General features: G+C 47.5%; 1 protein-coding gene across 3 annotated transcripts; it reads right to left on the bottom strand.

The window, feature by feature from the left end:
- Positions 1 to 10,140: 10,140 nt before the first annotated feature.
- LOC102927906 (diamine oxidase [copper-containing]-like) lies at positions 10,141 to 16,901 on the bottom strand. 3 transcript variants are annotated; one of them, XM_076566680.1, is made up of 5 exons: positions 16,643 to 16,901; positions 12,239 to 13,812; positions 11,167 to 11,446; positions 10,722 to 10,854; positions 10,141 to 10,452 (listed from the first exon to the last, which is right to left on the bottom strand). In XM_076566680.1, exons 2-5 carry the CDS (start codon positions 13,806 to 13,808, stop codon positions 10,324 to 10,326), a joined length of 2,112 nt encoding a protein of 703 aa, XP_076422795.1. In that variant the 5' UTR covers positions 13,809 to 13,812; positions 16,643 to 16,901; the 3' UTR covers positions 10,141 to 10,323. The 3 variants fall into 3 exon arrangements, with proteins under 3 accessions (XP_076422795.1, XP_076422797.1, XP_076422796.1); XM_076566682.1 differs by lacking the exon at positions 16,643 to 16,901 and adding an exon at positions 16,133 to 16,176; XM_076566681.1 differs by lacking the exon at positions 16,643 to 16,901 and adding an exon at positions 13,931 to 14,006.
- Positions 16,902 to 22,524: the final 5,623 nt, after the last annotated feature.

Here is a 22,524-nt window from a genome sequence, read left to right as displayed (position 1 = left end):
GTCACGCCTGCCCCATCACCTGGTGAGCCAGTGGGCTGCTGGGAGCCTCAGCTCTTCTTTTCATGTACCTCTTGGCCGCAGTGATCAGGTAAGGATGGAGATGGAGGCATCCCAGGGATTGTCTTGGTTGTAGGTGCTGTTGCTGCACCAATCGAATTCCTAATATTTGGCCAATGCCGGTGGGTATCTGCTTGCAAGAGAAGAAGCTAAGAGGCGCTGGGCATGGGATTGCCAGTTAGCCCCTCTCAGGAAATGTACCATGGGCCAAGGATGTGAACGTTGCCTCCTGCCCAGAGTGAGTAGTTAACTACTGGGAGTATGGAAGGCTTCTCATCATAATCTGCTATCCAAGGGCCAGAATCTCTATGAGTGCTTCCATTTCATCCTTGAGTGCATGATGACACACATCCAGATGTTGCCACAGACACAGAGCCTGGAGGATGGCCGTCATACAGACACGTACAATGAGAAGGGAACCTTTGGGCCTCCTGTTCTTCTTCTCCGGGCCTTTGCACCTGGTCCAGGTGTCAGCTCATTCCTTCCAGCCTTGGAGCGGCATCTGCCTAACTATGAGACTGAACTTCAGGCAGCAGTTGCTTCTGTGGCTCCGGGACTTCTCCTTGGGGCTACTAACAAGCAGGAAGCAGGTACTCCGGCAGAGTCTGTCTGAAGTGGAAAACCGCCTGGTGTCCCTTGGAGTCCTGGGTCTGCTCCACTGTGTGTTACGTGAGGTAGTGTCTCAGGCTCCTGGGGTTGGTGGTGGTCTGCCTGATCTTCAGTGTTTGGAAACTGTAGAGGCATGAGGGAAGAAGGAGGGTGAGAATCAAGTGTTGGAGCAGAAACCTTTTCTCTGTTCCCAAGGATCTCCAACATAGACCACAGCATGGTCAGCTGCCAGGAAGATCACTGTTGAGGCAGGAGCTGTATTGGCAGTGTGGGCCAGGAGGCTCGACAGACCCCAAACCACACAGCTGGAGGACAGCACACGGGTCAGTCCTGGCAACTGTGGATGTTTCAGGGTGAACCTTGGCCATTGCTAGAGAGCAGCACTCTAGTCTGTTGGCTGTTTGTAAAGCTGGAGAAGGGCCAGCCATGTTGCCACAGGACTAAGGACTCTGGTTAGAAACCGTCCATGTGGTCTTGGTGGCCTTGTTCTGTTAGTGGATTAGATTCCAAGAATCACACCCATTCGGTCCTTCTGTGGTGCCATCATCTGCCCAAGCACCACACTGAGAACCTTAGATGTTATTAGAAACTATCTATCCTGTGTTAGACAGCAGGATCTTATCTTCACAGGCACTGACTGCTTCTCCATCACATATGCACCAAGCCACAGGCTAGAGCAGATGCACCCCCACATACAGGATTACCCTAGGGCAATGTTTACTGCCTATGGTTTTCAGGGACACGTGTTATTTCATGCTCACAGGTAGCAGGTTGAAAGAAACCAAAGCCCTGGTTTTTCAGGGAGTCCTATCCCCTTGACCTCTGTGTAGTGAAGTAGTTAATGAGAAGCAGCCAAAGGACTGGGAAAGTCTGTGCGGAGCATCACCTGCCACACCCCACCCAGGTTACTGCAGTAATGCACTAGGGGTGTGTGTGTGTGTGTGTGTGTGTGTGTGTGTGTGTGTGTGTGTATGTTGCCATGCAATTTTGTGTGTAGAAAAGTGCCTTAGGGAAGCCATGTGGGGGTTGTGCATCACTAAGTTATTAACATGGATTCTCATCAGTGTTTTGATGCAGGCACTTACTCTTATAAATTTCCCCTTAGGATTGCCTTCATTGTGTTCCATTTTCATACAATTCTAGAAATTTAAAAAATTCCCTCTTGATTTCTTCCTTGACCCAATTTCCTTTAGAGCTATGTTGCTTAGTTTCCATGAGTCTGTGTATTTTCTGCTGTTTATATTGGTGTTGGTATTTCAGCTTTATTCCTTTGTGGTCAGATAGGATGCATGGTGTTACTCTTGTACTTGTTGAGGCTTGTTTTGGATCCTAATACGTGGTCTATTTTAGAGAAAGTTCCATGGGCTACTGAGAAGAATGTGTATTAGTGTTTGGATGGGATTTTCTGTAGATGTCTGTTAGGTCCATTTGATTTATGATGTCACTTAACGCCAGAGTTTCTCTCTTTATTTTTTGTCTGGATGATCTGTCTGTTGGCAAGAGCTGGGTATTGAAGTCACACATCATCAGTGTGGCAGGTCAATCTATGATTTTAGATTTAGATTTAGTGTTTCTTTTATGAACTTGGATGCCTTTGTGTTTGCTGCATACATGTTTAGAATTGTAGGATCATCTCAGTGGACTTTTCCTTCAGTGAGTGTGAAATGCCTTTCCCTAGCTCTTCTGGACAGTTTAGGTTTGAAATTGATTTTTGTAAGATATTAGAATGACTATATCTGCTTGTTTCTTTGTTCCATTTGCTTGGGATACCTTTTTCATGCCTTTCCCCAAGGTGCTGTCTATCATTGATGTGAGCTGTATTTCTTGGAGACAACAAAAAAGAGGCCCCTGTACCAGTCTCTAGAATTCCTATTCATTATCCAGTTCTTCTGTTACTTTAGGGTTGAAATTGGTACATCTTTTATGAAATGTGTGTGAGTCTATAATCTACATACAAATAAAAGCCACACTACAGCTTGAAAAAATGAAAAACTATTGGACTCTGAAAAAAAAGGTGGATCTTGTTTTGTGTGTTTTAAATTTATTATTTTTATTTCATGTGCATTGCATATATGTCTGTCTGAGGTGTCAGATCCCCTGGATCTGGAGTTACAGACAGTTGTGAGCTATCATATGGGTGCTAGGAATTGAACCTGGGTCCTCTTAACTGTTGAGCCATCTCTTCAGGCCCTGTGTTCTGTTTTCTGATCCAATCTGTCAGTTTCTCTTTTGGGGGGATTGAGACCATTAATATTAGGGTTATTATTAAAAGCTGTGTATTAATTTCTATTGTTTTGTGGTTGGAGTATTGTTTTCTTAGACTTCTTTTGGTTGATTTTTCTGAGATTATTTATTCCCTGCACTCTCTTGGGTGTGTTTAATCTTTTCTTCAGACCTAAGTAGTCATTCTAATGTCTCCATAAAGCAGGCTCAGTAGAGTTAAATTCCCTAATTTTTTGTGGTATGTTTTTCTTTGTCCTTCCACTTATGACTGGTAGTTTTGACTGACATCTATGTTCTCTTATAAGTTGTTTGACATCAATCTAGGCCCTTCGAGCTTTCTAAGTCTCCACCAAAGTGTCAGGTGTTACTGTTATGGATCTGCCTTTAGATATAACTTGTTCTTTCTCTGGCAGCTTTCAGTATCTGTTGTTTGTTTTGTACATTCAGTACTTAGATTATTATGTGTTGTGGAAAGTTTATTCTCTGGTCCTGTTTACTTGGTGTTCTGCATGCCTCTTGTACCTTGATTTAGCATCTCTTTTCTTAGATTTGATAAAATTTCTTTTATGATTATGTTGAAAATATTTTCTGTGCTTTTGATCTGAGTTTCCCTCTCCTTCTTCTATGCCTATTATTTGTATATTTGGTCTTTTCACAGTGTTCCAGGTTTCCTGAATGTTTTTTTCTTTGACTTAACATTTTCTTTGAATGGTCCATTTCTTCTACCTCATCTTTAAGATCTAAAATTCTCTATTCCCTTTGATCCAATCAATCTATTGTTGAGGTTTTCCTCAGAGCTCTTTGTTGAACTTCCTGAGTTTTTCAAGTTTTTGGCTTTTTCTTAGATATTCTATATCTTTATTAAGATCTGCTTTCATATCTTGAATTGTCTTCATTATTTTATTCAACTGTTTATGCTGGTATTCATTCAAATGTTTATTCATATCATCATTGAGTTCCTTGAGTATAATTACAATCACTATTTTGAAGTCATTGTCTTGTGCATCAGCTAAGTTATCTTTCTCAGGGATACTACAGTGGAGATGCTAACTTCTGGAGCAGAGTTACTGTCTTTGTTATTCACTTTGTGTGTTTGATATCTGGGCATGTAGAGCAAGTCAGTGCTGGTGTTTCTTGGTATGGATATCCAGTTATGACTTTGTTGAGGGAGTGTTTGGATTGTTGCTGTTACCCCAACTTATCAGGCTGTGGAGCAGCTGAATGGTGCTTGCTTTTCAGTTTTGAGACCACTCTGGTTAGTGTTCCAGGCCAGATTCCCCAGGGTCCTGGAAGTGAATGGTGGGTGGTGTGGCTGATGGGTGGGAGGGTGGGGAACCTGGCTCTGGGATTTCTCTAACTAGGGTTCTGACTCTATGGGGTTCTGTCGTTGATAGGTGGGTGGGTGGGTTGTGGGGAGGGGAGGGCCCTTTAATTGGGTTATCTCAATTGAGAGACACACTTTAGCCAGAGGCACCATGAGTCATGGCAGCCTAAAGTGGGTGAAGACCACAGAGTTCCCAGGTGTGGCCAAGTTGTGGCTGTTGTATGTGGGTTTATCTGGATACCTTGGGAGGCGTTCAAGGTATAGCTATTGTAATAAGTCATGGGAGTTGCTAGATGTGGCTGACAGAGAGATCTGCAGGAAGCCCACTGTCTACACACAGGCCAGCTTCAGTGGGCATGGCGGCACTCAGTGCCACCCACCTGAAGAGACCCTGGCGTGTAGCATTTTCACATGTGCCTGCAAACTTCCTGTCATATCTCAGTTCCATTTTAAAAAGTGGGGCCCGTGGGGCTGGAGAGACAGCTCCCTGGTCAAAGGTGCTTGCTGTTCTCTCAGAAGACCCCAGTTTGCACCCATGTCTAGGGGCTCACAATCTCCTGTAATCCCAGCTCCAAGGGTTCTGACACCCTCTTCTGGTCTCCACAGGTACCTGTGCACGTGTGCACACACACACAATCTTAAAAAGGGAGGGGGAAGGCCCCTCTGCCATGTCCTCTGAATTTGATCACCATCTAGCAAGCCATACCATTGGGATCAAGAAAAAGTTCATCTAGAGGCAACACTTTTTTTGATACAACAAAACCCATTTTAGGGGCTTGTATTTTAAAACAGAGCACACATGTTCAAAATGCTGACTCTGACGCCGGGCGGTGGTGGCGCACGCCTTTAATCCCAGCACTCAGGAGGCAAGGGCAGGCGGATCTCTGTGAGTTCGAGGCCAGCCTGGGCTACCAAGTGAGTTCCAGGAAAGGCGCAAAGCTACACAGAGAAACCCTGTCTCGAAAAACAAACAAACAAACAAACAAACAAACAAACAAACAAACAAACAAACAAAAAATGCCAACTCTGGATTTGAGTTCTGCCTGGGTTCAAGTTTCAGCAAATTACATCATTAATGAAAAGCAACGTCACCTTGGTTGTGTAGCTTAATGTCTCCATTGTCTGAACTGTGAAATGAAAATGTCAACCACTTCACGTTTTTCTCAAGTGTTGGTGAGAGAAACAACCTGAAGTAAATATAAGTGCACTGGATGTCGGCCCACATGGACACAGAAAGAGTGTATGCCGATGACAGTCTGGTTCCAGTGTGGGGGGGTTTGTGAGCACTTCCGGTCAGTTGTTTCCAGTCTAGGCTGTGAGACAAGAATGGGGAAGGTCTTGCCCCACCCAGATTCTCTGGCTCCCAAGTGGGGGATCAAGTTGGGGGGCTCTAGACCATCAAGGTCATGGGAGCATCCTTGTAAGATCATCCCAGAGAGTGAGTGAGGAAGAGTGTCTTCCTCTTTTACTACTTGGGGTGGCCAGAGCAGGACGTTCAGTACGTAACCTACCAGGAAACCACTGGCAAAATCAGCAGTGTCTTTCATATAAGGAGACCTTTGTGGTTGTCACCCTGCCCTTCCTTATACTTTGGGGGTGAGGCTGTTCCTCTGTGTGTAGACTTCTGGGAGACATAATGGGTGCGGTCACTGTCACCATGGGTTCTGAGTTTTTCTAGATGTTGGTAGTGGGCCCTGGTAGGAATCCCCTGCCCATGACATTTCTCTACAAAGGAGTGGCCTTGTACCCACCATGGTTGCCGGAAGGTTCTTTCTGTTATGGGCGTCCCGTTCCAGGGTCCCCCTGAGTCTCTGCACTCCTCCTTGTGTGGGCAGGGGTGAGGTCTGGAGTCCTGGCTTGTGACGTGGGTCCATGAGCGGTGGAAGGACTCTGAGAGAACCTTGCTGCCACACATAATTAACTGTCTTTGGTTCCCCAGATTGGAAACCCTTGGAAGAAATCTGGAGTAAGAGACAAGTGAACAGCTCACTGGGCCTGTTCTGGATGCGACCAGCAGTGGACCCGGGGCGGTAACCCAGACGCCTTTCACTTGAAATGTCTTTCAGGGTAGGAATTAGGCAAAGGGAAGCATAGGTGCTCACCAGGGATCCGAGGGTGAGGCTGGACTACAGAACTTCAGCATTGAGGACTTTGTGGTTTTGTGTTGGTGAGTGTTGTCTTGTGCCACATATTCCATTCACACGTGTCAAAAACACAACCTGTTTGCTCACAAGAAGCCCAGTTTTCATTGTAGATTCTTCTGGCCAGTTAAAAGACTTCCCTCTCAGCTCTCTGTACCAAATTCACATGCTGCACCTCTGGTCAAGGATGCCTAGAACCTCACCTCACCAAGAAATTTCTGTCTTGGTCCTGGGCCTGACTTTGTCCACGTCCCACCCACTGCCCCTTGGCACTTAGGTATTTAGTCTGCAGAGAACGAGATCTCCGAGTAAGGTGTGTGTGCACCTGCCCCATTGTCTGTGAGCTGCTGGGCTGCTGGGAGCCTCGGCATTCTGTCCTTGTGACTGCTGGCCCTGGTGGTCACAGTCAAGGCTGCTCTGAGAAGTCCTCTCACTGTCCCAGCCTATTATTTCTAGACTCTCAGGTTTGTTTGGAAATAGCCCAACCTGTTGACTTCATCTGTTGGTACTTTCTTGTACTTTTTGTTGTTGTTGTTGTTGTTGTTTTTGAGACAGGGTTTCTCTGTGTTGTTTTGGTGCCTGTCCTGGATCTTGCTCTGTAGACCAGGCTGGTCTCGAACTCACAGAGATCTGCCTGCCTCTGCTTCTCGAGTGCTGGGATTAAAGGTGTGCACCACTGCTGCCCAGCTTCTTGTGCGTCTCGTGTTGACAGGAAGCCCAAAGTCTCATATGACTTTGTGCTTTCAGAGTCTAGCCTGACACCACTGGGTGAGAGGAGGGACTTGTGAGGGACTCGGAGTCAGTGGGAGGACATGACCAGGGCTCTTACAGTATTATCTGATTTTACCCGGTCTGTTTTACTTAACATTAGACTTCACTCTTTGTGTTTGTTTATGGGGTACTGTGCATGTATATTCATGTGTCCTGGTATACCTGCACCTCTATACACTTGTGCATAGAGGTCAGAGGTTCCTCAGGAGCAATCCTCTGGGATTGCATATGTGGACCACCACAACCAACTTTTCCCCTGGTGAGTTCTGGGATCAAATTAATATCTTGTGTTTCCAAGTCCAGCACTTAAATGACTGGACTATCTGCCCATCCCCTGGGTTTCAGTTTTTATCCATGTTTTGATTATATGCAGTGATATGTAGGGAGAGGTTTCATTCTGATGTTTTCATTCATAAACACAATGCTTTTAAATCACACCCCCTATTTCCCCTTCTCAGGTGCAAGTGAGTCTTGCCTGTCCCTTGCCTCTTTTGGACAAGCTCCCTCTGTCTTCCTGTGTACTGGGGACTCTGAGTTTCATCACAGTTGCTCACAGGAGCACGAGCACGGGCAACTTGCCAGAGGCTACAGTACTGAGGAAAATGTCCTTCCGCTCCTCATCAACCATTAATCAGGTATGACGCCTCAGGGAGAGGCACACCAGCATGGGCCCTCCCCATCCATGACAGGGGAGGAATGGACCTAGAATCCAGGATTTTTTTTAGTGTCCTAACATTTATTATTTTTGTTAGTTCCATGGGCACTTCATCCGATGTATTTTTATCATTTTCACCTCTCTCACTCCATCCAGATCCACTCTCCTTCCCTGCCTACCCACCTCTGTATCCCCATTTTCCTTTTTCCCTCAAGTACAGATTGTTCTACCCATTTACTCCCGGACAAGTAGCCTTCTACTGGAGTGTGGTTGATCCACGAGGGGCCACACCCTTAAAGAGAACTGACTCCTTTTCCCAGCAGCTAGTGATTGCCACTAACTCAGCAGCTAGGGTGGGACTTTGTCCTCTCCTCCTCAGTCCGTGCTGGGATTTTGTCTGGCTTGAGCTTGTGCAGCGATTTTTAAACTTTATTATTTCATATTTTCACACTTATAAATAGAATATGCCTTCTTCATAATCCCCCTATTATTCTCTCTTATTTCCCTCAAGCTCTGGGCAAACTCCTCTTCCCAATAAGTCCCCCTCTTAAAAACACTCTCTCCCTCCCGTCCTTAACCCTCTCTTTTCTCTTCTCCTTCCTTATTTTTGCAGCCAACTGTATTTAATCAGGTCACTTGCCTTGTCATGGCCTTGGGCTAATATGTTTGACAAGGGTAATTTACTTTTGGCCACGGATGCACATGACTCCCTTCCCGCCAACAACTATTAACTGCCTATAGTTCTTTAGGGAGGCATGGGCCTTATGAGCCGCTCTCTAATCTGTAATGGAAGTGCAATGGGGCCATGGGCTTTATATTTGAGAGCTGTCTTAGGTTCATACCAAAGTTGAGGAGGACTGGAATGCTGCCATATGCTTCATGTCCCTTCCCTGATGCCCCCCAATATCACCATCTACCAGCATTGCACACATATGACAATCGCTAAGCTACAGGGACACCCCGTTGCTACCCATAATCCATGGTGTGCCCTGGGGTGTGTCTGAGGCTTAGACAAGTGTCTAATGACAGGCACCTGCCATTGCCTTGCCGGGGAGTGTTCCTACCGCCCTGAAAAACCTCATTCCCATTCTACTCCTCCTGCCCTGCAGTTCACACTTTGTCGACCTCTGATCCTCCCTGTTTGCTCTAGAAGGCGGGACTGGACTCCTAGAAGACAGGCGTGCATTTCTAGTGCTTCCATGTCCTTCATGGCTGGCCTCCTACTCTACAATGTCTCATCTCCAAATCTCTGCCAGCTTTCTATGCAGGAAGGAGATGTGGAAGCGTGGTTTGGAACCTCTTTTCCTGCCTAACCTGTGGAGAGTGGCGGAATGATGGTGGTGAGCCAGCCAGCTCAAGGGAGCGCTTGGCAGCAGTGGTGGTCCGCTCCTGCAGACTGGAGGCATGGCTGAAACCCACCTTTTCCCAGAGTCCTCCTCTGTCACCTCGGAGTGTCCTAGAGAGTCCTTCTACCGCCCACTCAGCGCTTGCACTTCCGGCCTCTGTGTCGTCATAGCCCCTTGCACTCCCTACCAGCCACATCGGTGTCCAATCAGAACACACCTTGACTCTGCTCTGGATGCCTCTGCTCTCACTCAGTAGGGGCAACCGAGCCCCACTGCACTCCCAGTAAGATCAGACAGCTAGGGAAAGACAGAGAGCAAGATGAAGGGAAGCTTTCAGTCTTCAAGTTACCCTCAGCTTTTATAGGAGCGGCAGCACACATACACACACACACACACACACACACACACACACACACACACACACACACACAGACACACAGACACACAGACACACACAGACATGTGTCCTCAGAAGTGACCCACCCTCCGGTTTCTAGTGTACTCTTTGTGACCTCCTGTGAGGCAGTCAATCACAGTCTTCCTTTCTTGTGGAGAAGGAGAAAGATGAGGTCAGTTTTACTGAAGCTTTGGGCTTGGCTCCCACCCCGGCTTTCATGACTGTCTCTTCTGATCCATCAACCTCCTTATTGGGGGCCTGACTCTAAGAGCTATCATGAGTGACAGCTCCATGCAGACTCCACAGGGTGGGCACGGAGGAAACCTTAGGTGTAAGAACAGTGGCCACAGGATGAAAGTGTTGATAGTCTTCTTAGATATCTCCACAGTATCCCATCCTCTGCATGGCTGTCAATGAGTGGAACATTTCCCCACAGCCTTCCTGACAGAGAGGTTGAAAAACCTACCTGGTAGAGCATTCCAGTATCCCATGGGCTTCCTCTGCCCTTGTCATTAAGGTCCTTCTGGGGACAGTAGGCAAGCTTGAATGGAACCATGGCCACCCATCTGGGTGTGGCCCATCCCCTCCCCCTGCCACTAAGAAGCAGCATTCAAGGATGGAAGCTGAAGGGTTTATTGTCTCCCCTTGTGCCGATCTGGGATTATTAAACAGGTGTTGGGGCAGGACTCTACACACAGGGCTGTAGATCCCACTGGGGTTGGAGGGAGGAGGCGTCAGGCAGGCTCTATCCTCCGGGATGCAGAGACTGATGGGGTTGCACCTGTTATATCTGGGTGTCTCTAGAAGACCTGGAAGAAGTTGAGGGGCCGGAGCATGAAGCCTACGGAGTTCCCAGGTGTGGTCATGTTGGTGCTCTCCTCAGAACGGGGCATGTTGTGGAAGCCCACTGTGACCCAGGCCACCAAATCCTGCGGGGGGGGGGGGGGGGGAGACAAAGGGTTCAGTGGACAGGGCAGGGCTGAGTACCGGCCACCTGAGGTTTCTCCAGCTTGTGCTGTGTGCAGGTGTGCCTACCCACTTCCTGAGATGTCTTCAGTCCCATTTAAAAAAGCACACCCATCTGCCACGACCCCTGAACTTGTGTACCACCCAGTAAGCATAACTCCTGGGACCAGTGACAGGTCTAGGCAGTGGTTGGTGACAGGCCTGAGGTGGGCAGTGGGTACTGGGGCATTACCTTATCTTCAATGTTCGAATTGTTCTGAATGAAGTCCTCAAAGACTACCGGAGGGTTCCAGGGATCATTCTGGTTGTAGATGCTGCTGCTGCATCTCTCAGAATCTCGGTATTTGGTCACAGCCAAGGGGTACCTATAGGTCAAGAAGAAGATGGCTCTGGGAACTGGGGTTGCATCTGGTCTCTTCCCAGAGAGTATCCCCAGTGTCAAGGATGGAGAATTTGGTCCATAATGAATTTATACCCTAGAGGTCTGGAAAATTGCCCATGACCATCTTAGGGCCAGGATTTCTGTAAGTACTTCCACTCCCTCCTTGAGTGCGCAAGGATGCTCACCCAGATGCAAACACAACCATGAGCCTTCCATGAAAAAAAAAAAACTCAGAGAGAACACACAATCACTGTAGGCCATGACCATGTTCCCCAAACTCACTAGGTTTTCTCACCTGGCCCAAGAGACACCTCTCTTCTTTTGCCATCCTGGCAGTCCCACCTGATGGATTTGGGAGTAGATCTGCAGACGGTAGCTGCTCCCCTGGTTTAAATAGTTCTTCTGGAGGTTGCTAAAGACCAGGTAATTGGGAAGTGGGTTTCCGAAGTGGAAGGCTGCCTGCTGCTCCTGGGAATAAGTCATTCGCTTTATGGTGTTCCGTGTTACATGATGTCCTGAGTCCCTGGTGATGTTTTCCCGGATGATTTGCACTGTCTGGAAGTTGTTCTTCATGCCTGGAGGCAGAGGAGAGAAATGTTGAGAATCAGCTGTTGAAACAGACATTGTCTTCCTCTACTCTTGGGTCTCCAACTAGACAACATCCACAGACAGCTGCCGGGAAGAAGCTGTGCTAGGCGCAGACTCTGGGCTAGCAGTGTGCGCTACCAGACCAAGCAACCCAGAAACCAGAGGAGCTAGAGGACAGCTCTTGGGTCATTCCTGGCAACTGTGGCAGTTTCCGTGTGATCCCACCATTCTCTAGAGAGCTTGCTCCAGCCTTTTTGCTGTGGTTTAACCATGGAAAACAGGAAGCTTATGCTTCTGGAGCTTGAGGACGGTGTTCTCCTGACCAGAGGACCCAGTGGGAATGAGCATATGGAAGCCACCTGTCTGGTTATGGGATGTGATGTCAAACACCACTTCTCTGCCATTCTTCTATGATGACATTTATAAGAAACACCCAGATGGTACTAGAACCCATCTCAAACAGCTATGCAGAAGCATTGTTAAACCTCCATGAGACCTCCCCTCTCCCATTCTATGAACCATTCTACCCAGACCTAATATGAATACACACACACACACACACACACACACACACACACACACACACACACCACAATCAGGGTAATGCTAGGGTACCATTCACTGCTACCATTTTCCAGGAGTGTGTATTTCTCTGTGCATGGAATGTGGCTGAAACAATCTCCTGATATTATGCCAAGGAGTCTTAGCCCCAACCTGTGGAGTGAAGTTATATGTGGGTGGTAGTTGAGTGTCTGAGTTGGTGTGATCCCAAGTCCTACCTGCTACATCCAGGTCAATACGGTAATGTACAAGGTGAGTGTGGATGTTGCTGAATAGATGGGTGTGTGATTGAGAGATGTATCTCATCTCCTTGGGCTGGTAGAAGGTAGCATGGGCCAGGCCGGTGGCTTGCATCTTTGTTTCCATCGCCCCATCGGGGTAGAAGATGAAGTCCCAAATATAATCATAGTGGTGGACTGTGGAGATTGTCCGTAGCACCAGCACATGTTCACTCGACCCTGCACCGGAGTTGAGGTTGACTTTAAAGTTGGAGTCAAAGTGGCGTTTGATTGGTATTCCTACTGGCATCTCAAAGAGACAGAGAGCTTGCGGATAGGAGACTGGTTTGTCGGTGTCATAGTGGTGGATGACTTCCAGGAAGGTGGCTGTGTGTGGACAATCAATGCCACGGACTAACTGGTGAGTGACATTGTCTAGGCCCCAGCCCACATTCATGTATTTGGTCCGAATGCCTGCAGGTATATGCCCTCCAAACTGTGCCACAGCCTCTTGTACACTGACTTCATAGGCAATGCGCACACCCCGGAACTGAAGATTCAGGATCTGCAAGCCAGAAGAGGGTCGTAGCCGGAAGGAGAAAATCCAATTTCTGTAATACACTGTGTTGTTCTCTATGTTATAGGGAGGGATGTAGGACTCAGCCTCTCTGTGTCTATCCATGCTGATGGTGGTGGGGGATTTCTTTGGGGTAACTGAGAAAGAGGAGGGTTGGGGCTGCTCTGTGTCCTTGGGCAGTGACTCCATAATGACCACTATGTCCACTTCTCCGTCCTCATACTTCTGAGCCAGTTCCTCTGGGCTGTTGAAGAGTTTGCCATTGTACCAGACCTGCTCCACTCTCCAGAGCTGTACATCTGTGCTCCCGTGATCCAGAAGGATCTCCAGGCCCGTGGGCTGCAGGGACTGGTCTGCCATATATCGTTGCAAGATAAACCAGCTACGGCGCTGGTCAGGCTCCGTGACATGGGGGGCCACATACGTGAAGGTCAGACAATCCTCATCACAGTCCTTTAGTGAGTAGTCAGTGGTGTCAAGGAAGAACTGATGCAGGGGCTCAGTGGCCTTCTTCAGGGTGTGGTGGATAAGGCTGTACTCTGCTTTGTTGATGGGTCTGGATGTCCAGGATGGATGGTGCCAAGGCCCGGGAGATATCATTCGCATGTAGATGGGCTGTGGCAGGGGCCCCACAGCAAACTCGGTGATATTGGGGTGCTCTTGGGCACCGAAGAAGATGACGACTCGGGCTTCCCGCACGGGAGTCGCTTTTCCTTTGTCCAGAAAATCCAGCACCTTTTTCTTCGTGGGCAGCAGCATCTCTATGAGGTACACGGAATTCTTGGCCAAGGTGGGTGTCTCGGACGGCTGTAGCTCCAGCTCTCTCCTGCTCATCAGGAAGTTGTGCACCATCCTCATCTCAAAAGGAGTCAGGTCCGAGAATACTTGGGGCTTGACATCCAAGCTCCCCTTGGGGTGCTCTGCCATGGCCATCTGTGGCAGCAAGATGGCAGCCACCCAGCCCAGTGCCAGGTTCCTTTGTGCTATCCCCATGGCTCTGGAACACAGCACAGGAGGTGTAGATGTAACCAACCGTCTTATTAAAATAAGAAACACAGAACCAATGTAAAAGAGAAAGCTGAGAGGTCAGAGCTCAGACAGAGCTAAAATCTTACCTCCTGCAGTGCTCCTACCTCCCCGAAAGAGAGCCCACTGGCTGAATTACTTTGTTAATTGCTCTAAGGTCTGTTACCATTCTCCATTTACCAGATTTCTTTTTAATAACAAATACAGGAGAATTCCAAAGGCTGGTTGATTCTTCAATATGCTGAGCATTTAACTGTTCTTCTACCAGCTCTTCTAAAGCCTGGAGTTTCTCTGTTGTTAAAGGCCATTGCTGGACCCATACAGGCTTGTCTGTTAACCATTTTAAAGGTAGAGCTGTTGGTGTCTTTGGAAGATCATCAGTTACTGTGCCCTGTTCTTGTATAATATGGATGGCTGGTGACCACTCAAAATAATGCCTTCTAATATTTCTCTCAGAAACATGTGCTAGTTTATGATTTGTTTCTGAGATTGGAGGGATGTTAATCTGAGTATTCCATTGTTGCAACAAGTCTCGACCCCACAGGTTCATAGCTATGTTAGCCACATATGGTTTTTAATTTTCCTCTCTGTCCTTCTGGACCTATACATTCCAGCCATCTTGCACTCTGTTTCACCTGAGATAATGTCCCAATTCCTAACAGTTGAACGTTTACCTCCTGAAGAGGCCAAGTTGGATGCCAAATTTCTGGTGCAATTATGGTAACGTCCGCACCTGTGTCTACCAGACCAGACAATAAAACACCATTTATTTTTATTGTTAATTTTGGTCTTTGTTCATTAATAGAAGTTTGCCAAAAATTTTTCTTTATGATTTCTCCTGAATTTTCTATTCTCTCTGTTTCATCATCCTGACCAGCATGATTTATTCCAATAGGCATTTGGTTATTTAATCGCTCTGGGCAGGGGTTTCCTCTACGGCTGGTTTGAACTGGATTTGCTATGGGGGCCTGCATGAGGCCCCTCTGGGAGTTTCCCAAAAACTGAGGCAAAGGATTATCCTGTCTGTCCTTTGTTGATCTACATTCATTAGTCCATTGTTTTCCCTTACCACACCTTCTGCATACTCCAGAAGGAAGGGGCATTCTGTTGCCATTATTCCTTGAAGAAACATTGATTTTAGGAATGACCTGTTTACAGTCCCTTTTCAAATGTCCTTGCTTTCCACATCCAAAACATATAACACTCCTCAAACCTTTTGAAATTGTTTCTCCTACCCACATATATATCATCATGCTCATGAGCCTCAACATTAACTGTGTCTCTAATCCAACCTTCCAAAGGTGCAGATCTTGCCTTTAATGGCCTGATTATTCTTTTGCATGCTGCATTCACATTCTCAAAGACCAAAGATTCAATTATTATCTTACTAGCTTCTGAATCCGAGACCATTCTCTTTACTGCTGAAGCTAGTCTTTTAAAAAAAAAATCTGTGAAAGATTCTTTTGGGCCTTGCATAAACTTTGTAAATGACTCAGGTTATTTTCCTGGTTCCTCAACTCTGTCCCATGCATTCAAGGCTGCTGTTCAACATAAAATTAGGGTTTGGACATCATATAAACTTTGTGTTTGTACTGAAGCATATTGGCCTTCTCCAATAAGCTGATCCTGGCAAACTTGTATTCCTTTATCCCTCCATTGTTTTTCTATGTTTTTAGCTTCATCCTTGAACCAAGTTAGAAATTGAAGCCTCTGGCTGGGTTCAAGAACAGCTTGTGCCAGCTCCCGCCAGTCCTGTGTTACAATCCTATTATATGTTGACCAAAGTTTAACATTTGCTTTACATATGGGGAATGCATGCCATAAGATACTATTGCCTCCTTAAACCTTTTAAAATCCATCAGTTCAATTGGAGCCCAAATATTTTGTGTAGTCATTTGATCAGGCAACTGCTGTACGGTTACAGGATAAATTAAGGGGACTGTGTGAAAACAGGCTTTCTTTCTGTAACCTTATGATCCCGACTTGAACCAACTTCACTGTTAATTTCTTCTGTCTGAATTTTTACAGGTTTAACAAGTTCTTCTAAAGCTGTCATCCTGGAACTTAAATCGACTATCTTTTTAAATTGTAAAATGAGGATAAGCATAGTGATAAACTGCATAATTCCCATAATACTAATCTTCTCAGATAGTTGTTCCATTGTCAGACTGCCTAAAATTTCAAACAAAACCCATTCTTCCAATGTACACATAAAACCCATTTTTTTAAATGTGGAAAAAATTTCTCTTTTAAATAGTTTCCTTTAAAATATCTGATATGTTGTGACTTACCAAATCTGTGTAGAACAGTAGAAATCTGAGGAAATTTCAAAACAGCCACCTAGTGTTCTAGGTGTGAGAGAGAGAGAGAGAGAGAGAGAGAGAGAGAGAGAGAGAGAGAGAGAGAGAGAGAGAGAGAAAGCATAGCCGGCTAAAGCTTAAATCCAGCCACGTGTTCCCTCTTGAGCTGAGTCAAAGCTTGGCTCTGGCTTCCTTAAGCTCCGACCACGTGTGTTGGCTTTACAGGCAGGGCCCTGTTCAGCAGGGCAGGCCTGAGTTGTTTGTAGCACCGGTTTTAAGCAAGCAGCTCACGGTTAGTCCGGCCTGAGGCCAAGCAGACCTGGGCTGGGGCTAGGGAGCCGGCCGCTCGGACTAGGGAGCCGACCCCAAGTGGTTTTTAATGGATTCTCATCATGTTGGGCACCAGATGTAGATGTAACCAACCGTCTTATTAAAATAAGAAACACAGAACCAATGTAAAAGAGAAAGCCGAGAGGTCAGAGCTCAGAGCTAAAATCTTACCTCCTGCAGTGCTCCTTTAAATCGACTATCTTTTTAAATAGAAGGCATAAGTACTTCCCTCTCCAAGCTTGCTCCTCACAGCGCCTTGTCCTTCAGTCTTCTCCTTTGTCTACTGATCTGACTTCTTCCCTCTCTCCCGCTGAACTCGGCTCAAGTCTCCGGGTCCCCACTCATAGATCTCAGCACTGTCCAGGTCCAGGTGTGTGCGACTTCCTTTCTCCACCCTCCTCGGAACGTCTCTTCCAGTCTTCCTCATCTAGATAAGCTCCTCTGTTGTCCACTTTTGGTGTTATCTTGGTGGGGGAACATTCATTGGCTAAGAGGACCATGAGTCAGAGCAGCACAGGACTTAGTCTGCATGGGCTACAGAGTACTTGTGTCTTCCTGGGGCCGAGGGCTATCCTGGCAGCCAAATCACCTTTCCTGTGTAATAAATTACCATTTAGAGAGAGAGAGATTTTGAACTTTAGTGTAGATGTTCAAATTCAGGCTCTGGGCTCAAGCTGTCTAGGTTCAAGTTCTGGGAAGTCATAACATTGAGGACTACCTATGTGACCTTGAGCATGCTGCTTAAACTCTCTGAACCCTTATTGTCTCGCTGTGAAATAGAAACTACAAGAGCAGCATGCACGTCCCTAAGGCTGTGGAGTAAAACAAGCCGATGCTGACATTAATAGAAAATGTTTAGGACAATTCCAATTTTCAGGAATACAGGAATTATTGGTTTTGCTTCTCTTTAAGGTGAACCCCAATGGGGACTGGAGAGCTGGCTCTGTGGTGGAGAACATTGGCTGCTCATTTGGAAAAGCCATGTTTGATTCCCAGAACTTGTATGGCAGCCCACAACTGTTTGTAAATCCAGCTACAGGGGATCCAACACTCTTCTGGCCTCCATAGTCATCAGGCATCCATGTGGTGCACAAACACACATGTAGGCAAATACACTCACAGACATAAGATAACAATTACAAAATCTAAAGTGAACCCCAATGATATAGTCTGGACTCCATGCACTGGAGTTTCTGAGTATTCCAGACTGGCTAGACCAAGCCTGGGTGTGGAAGAAGGGTGGGGAAGGGTCCTGTCCTGCCCAGCCTCTTCTGGCATCCCTGGGTAGTACTCAAGTCAGTGTCTCTTTACTATTAGTTTTTGAGAGCACCCTGTCAGCCCATCGAGAGAGTGAGTCAGGATGCCCTTTCCATCTGGTGGGAGACACGGTTGGATTTTCACTTCCTAATTCTCTGTCCAAACTGTAGCAAAGTACTGTGTCCTCATGGAGGATGAGTTTGCTTCTAACGGTGAAAGAACTGGGTGACTGTTACTCTGTCCTGTCCTGTACCTGGGGGTGGAGCTCTGTGGCAGGCCCTTCTGTATAGAGAGTCACAGGGAGACCTCTGCTCTTGCACACAGGTTAGAAGTTGTCACTGTCACAAGCTCTGCTTCCTCCAGATCCTGACTTGACGTTGATGCCGTGGGGCCCGGGAGGAAGCCAGGTGGTGGTTCATTGCAGACATCTGCCTTGCATCTGCCACTGCCGCCAGAAGGCTGCATCTGATTGTGGAGTGCACTCAAGTGTCCATTGATTTTTCCGGCTGCACTTCTCTACAGGTGACAGCTGCTGAGCTATGGGAATACCCCCATTATCACCTCAAACCCAGCATGTGTGCCAGGGCTCACCCTTGGCACACAGCCAGAGCATCGTGACAAATATGTAATGACAAGCATCGGCCACCTCAGTGTCAGGGAGCATTCTCGTGGTCCCCCCCCCCCCACCAGCTCCAAAGCTTCCTCTGCTTCCGCTCTCTTCTCTTTAGCCTCTGGCAACTACTGAACTTCCACCATCTTTCTAGAACGGGCTGGAGTCCTACAGCGGGCCCTGTGCATCCTGGCGCTCTACGTCCTTCATATCTGGTCCCCTGCTATTTGCTGATTGTGCCTAAATGTCTTTCTGATTGGTCCCGAAGGAGGAGACATTGAAGATGCTTCAGAACTCTTTCTCCGGAAGCAATTAGGCATCAGGCAGGGCAGGGATCACAGTAGCATAAGAGCCATGAAGGGCAAGGATGAACTCGGCAGCCAGTGAGCCTCCCTGCTTCAGGGCAGGAGGCAAGTTTGTCCTCAGAACCCAGCTCCTCTCAAGGTTCTCCTCTGTCATCCAAGAGTGCCTTTGAGATGACTTCTGTTACTTTCTCTGGGCCCTCACACTTGCTGGACTCCTGTTCCATGGTGTGTCTTTTTGGCCACACCCCTTCCATGCCAGCCTCATCAGTTGCTCCTATTCAACTGCTAAAACTAAGCCCCAACTGCATGATCAGACAGCCAGAGAAGACAGAAGAAAGTGAGGGGCATCTTTCAGTCCCAATGTTACCCTCAGTGTGGTAGGGGTGGCAACAGTTTTACACACACACACACACACACACACACACACACACGTCTTCAGGAGTTGCTTGCCCTCTGATTTCTAACCCAATCTTCTCTTAGCTCCCCTAAAATGCTTATCTAAACCAATCACAGTGTGCTCTCCTTGTTGAGGAAGAGGATTGGATCCGTTTGGTTGAAGTCCTGGCCTTGGCTGCTCTCAGCTTTCATGACTGTTTCTTCTGCTCCTGGTTCCCTGTTGGGCATCCTGGCCAAGGGCGACAGCAGCCCTGTGCAGTCTAGGAGTCATCGTGTTGGAACCCATAGTGTGGGCTCCCCATCTGTTTGCCTTTGTCTGCAGGCCTGGGGTAGGACATTCCACACCACACCTTGTTAGTTCCCCTTTTATCTTTTGCTTTTTATTAGTCTGTTGAGCATTTTTACCATGAGTTTTGACCATATTCACCCCTTCCCCAACTCCCCCCAGATCCTTATCCTCTTCCCTACTCACACAACCTTGTGTCCTCTGCTTATCTTTCCCCCATAAAGTCCAAGTAGTGCTGCCCATATACTCCTGGATATGTGACCTTCCACTGAAGTGTGGTTGACCTACCAGGGGCGACACTCTTTAAAAGAAATTGACTCTCTCTTCCTGGGTCTTATTAATTGCCAATAGCGCCTCAGCTAGGGGTGGGACTTCACGCCACCCCCACTCCAGTGCTGGGATTTGGTCTGGCTTGAGGTTTCATGGGGCCTTTGCATACTGTAATAATCACTGTGAATTCCTATGTGCAGCTGCCTTGTTGAGCTGGAGGACACTGCTTCCTTCATTGGCCACCTCTGGCTCTTACAGTATTTCTACTTCCTGCTCTGCAATGACCTCTCACCCTGGAGGGGAGCAGATGCAGTTTTGCTCCACAGGGCACAACCCAGACCTGGCACCATTGTTTGGCCAATAACCTGTGGCTAGACTCGGCCCTAGGGAAGAACCTGTTACCATTATTCTGCTAAATGGGCGTAGTATTAAACTGACTCCTAGTGACTTATTGTTATGTACACAAATGAATGCGTCCCTCAGTGCTCCTCAGAGAAGCTTCTGCAAATGCAGTAGACAGTCATTAACAGAGACCCACGAGTGGCCAACCTGCAGAGAGCAGAGCCTGGGGAATGCTCCACCTGCTTTAGTTCACGTTGCTCTAAACAGTTTCCACAAACTTGGGGTAACCTCTCTTCAGGTCTGAAGCTCTTTTTAACTTTTCTTTTGATCTTTCTTTTTTTTTTTTTTGTATGTGCATGGGTGTATAAATAGGTATGGTTTCTTGTGTGTGTGCATATGCCTGTGTGGGTGCCCACGTGTGTGTAGAGGTTAGAGGTGGACATTCTATGTTATTCTTCACCTCAGTGTTTTGAGGCAAAGTCTCTCACTGAACCTAGGACTCACAGAGCTCTTCTACTAGGTTAGTTGGTCAGGGAGCTGCAGGGATCTGGATGTCCCTTCTCTCTGACTCCAGTGCTGGGGTTACAGGCATGTTGTGCTGTGGTTGATTTTACCTGGGTGTTGGGGATCTGAACTCAGGTCTCCATGCTTTCAGAACAAGCACGTCACTGACTGAGCCATTGTCCAGCCCCAGCTTTGGAGTTCTAGGCATGCGCTCCTGAAGGAGCCGTGAAGGAAAAGTCTGCTTCCAAAAGTAGCACATTACCCACGTTACTGACATTTTCTTCTAAATACGTCCTGCAGGGGTTTCCTACAGCCCACACGTTGTCTTTGCTCATTCTTTTATCCATCAGCAGACACTGCAGTGCGGCTGTGTTCTGGTTTATGGAACTCTTCTTCTTCACAGAGGGAAAGCCGTTCTCTCCAGAATTCCGTTGTTCCAGACGATGCTGCAGTAAATCAGCACACACATCTATTTTTCTGATGTTTGCAGAGAGGCTGTGGGGACAAACCTTAGACACTAGAACAACGGCCACATGGTGAAGGTGTTGGGAAGCTTTTTAGATTTTCCTCTAGGAGCTTCCTCACACAGGCCAATCACTGACTGAAGCGGGATAATTAACCTGGAGTCTCCCTGAGACAGAACTGAAAGCCTCAGATACTGGAAACTCCATCTTATACAGAAACCCAGCATTTCAATGGACGTCCTTTGCCCTGCTCATGGAAGTCTTGTTGGGGTGCAGAAGACAAATATGAGTGGAGCCCATGACCACCATCTCTGTGTGTGGCACTATGCCCAGGCAGCTCTAGGAAGCTGCATACAAGGGTAGAGGTTAAAGAGCCGTTGTCTGTCCTTGTGGCGCTCCAGGCTGTTAGGAAGGAGCTGGGGACGGACTCTCCACACAGGACTTTAGGACTCTGCAGTGGAAAGAAGGAGGCGTAAGGCGAGCTCTGTCTTCAGGGACCCAGTATCTGTCAATTGTTGTCACTGTATATGGGACACAGGGTTGCTTGTCTTTGGAGGTCATGGACAAGTTCTATGGAAAACTTGCAGGTCAGAGCAAGAAGTCCACAGAGCTTCTGGGTGTGGCCACATTGGGAATATGATCCCGTTGTCACCCAGTCCACTAAATACGATAGGAGAGACACAGGCTTCAGTGGGTAGGTTGGTGTTAACTACTGGCCATCTGAAGGTACTCTGACTTGGGATGTTTGGAGGCGTGTGTGCCTATGAACTTCCTGAGGTGTCCTCATCCTCCACTGGAAAGAGGTAGGCCCCTCTGTCATGACCTCTGAATTTCCCCTCCACTTGGCAACACGTCACAATCTCAGGACCAGGGTCCAGTCTAGGTCTAGATAACTGAGGATACTGAAAGGGGCAGAGAGGGCTGGGCTGGTATCTCAGGTCAATGCTCTTGTGGTTTTGAAGGAAGGCCTCGCAGACCGTGGGGACCCAGGATTGTTCTGGCTGTAGATGTCGCTGCACCACTCAGTTTCATGGTGCTTAGTCACTGTCAGGGGTCACCTGCTGGCTGGCCACCAGGTGGCTCTGGGCATGGGAGGGGCTATCTCTGGACCGTGGATACTCAGGGTTAACTTGTGAACGACACTGACCAGTCCTCATACCATGTCCATGGGTGTGATTTTCATGTCCATAAGTATGTGTCTCCTCCGTACAGTGCTACAAATCTCTTGTACACTGACCTCATAGGAAGTTTGCTCACCCTCAAAGTGCATGTTCAGTAGAGGCCGTCTGGAAGGGAACAGCCAGCAGGAGAAGTTCCAGCCTCTCTAGAGCATCATGTTGTCCCCTAGGCTGTCACATGGAAAGTGGGAATGTACAGCCACATGATGGCCATAGGAAAATCCCACAGGACATGCAACAGGAGAATGATGGCTCCTTTCTGCTCGTGGGCAACGGGTCCTGGAGGATCATCTTGTCCATTTGTTGGTCCTTGTATCTCCAAGTCATTTCCTCTGCATTATGTGTCAGAGCTGCTTCAGCCGCCAGAGTTAGACACCTGTGCCCCCAGACCCACCGGGGTCTCCAGAGCTGTGAGATGCAGGAAGTCTTCTATGTAATGTT

The sequence above is a fragment of the Peromyscus maniculatus genome, chromosome 3, assembly GCF_049852395.1.
Source record: "Peromyscus maniculatus bairdii isolate BWxNUB_F1_BW_parent chromosome 3, HU_Pman_BW_mat_3.1, whole genome shotgun sequence".
NCBI classification, from domain to species: Eukaryota; Metazoa; Chordata; class Mammalia; order Rodentia; family Cricetidae; genus Peromyscus; species Peromyscus maniculatus.
The sequence above is the reverse complement of the archived record's forward strand: the minus strand, read 5'-3'. Positions and strand labels throughout refer to the sequence as shown.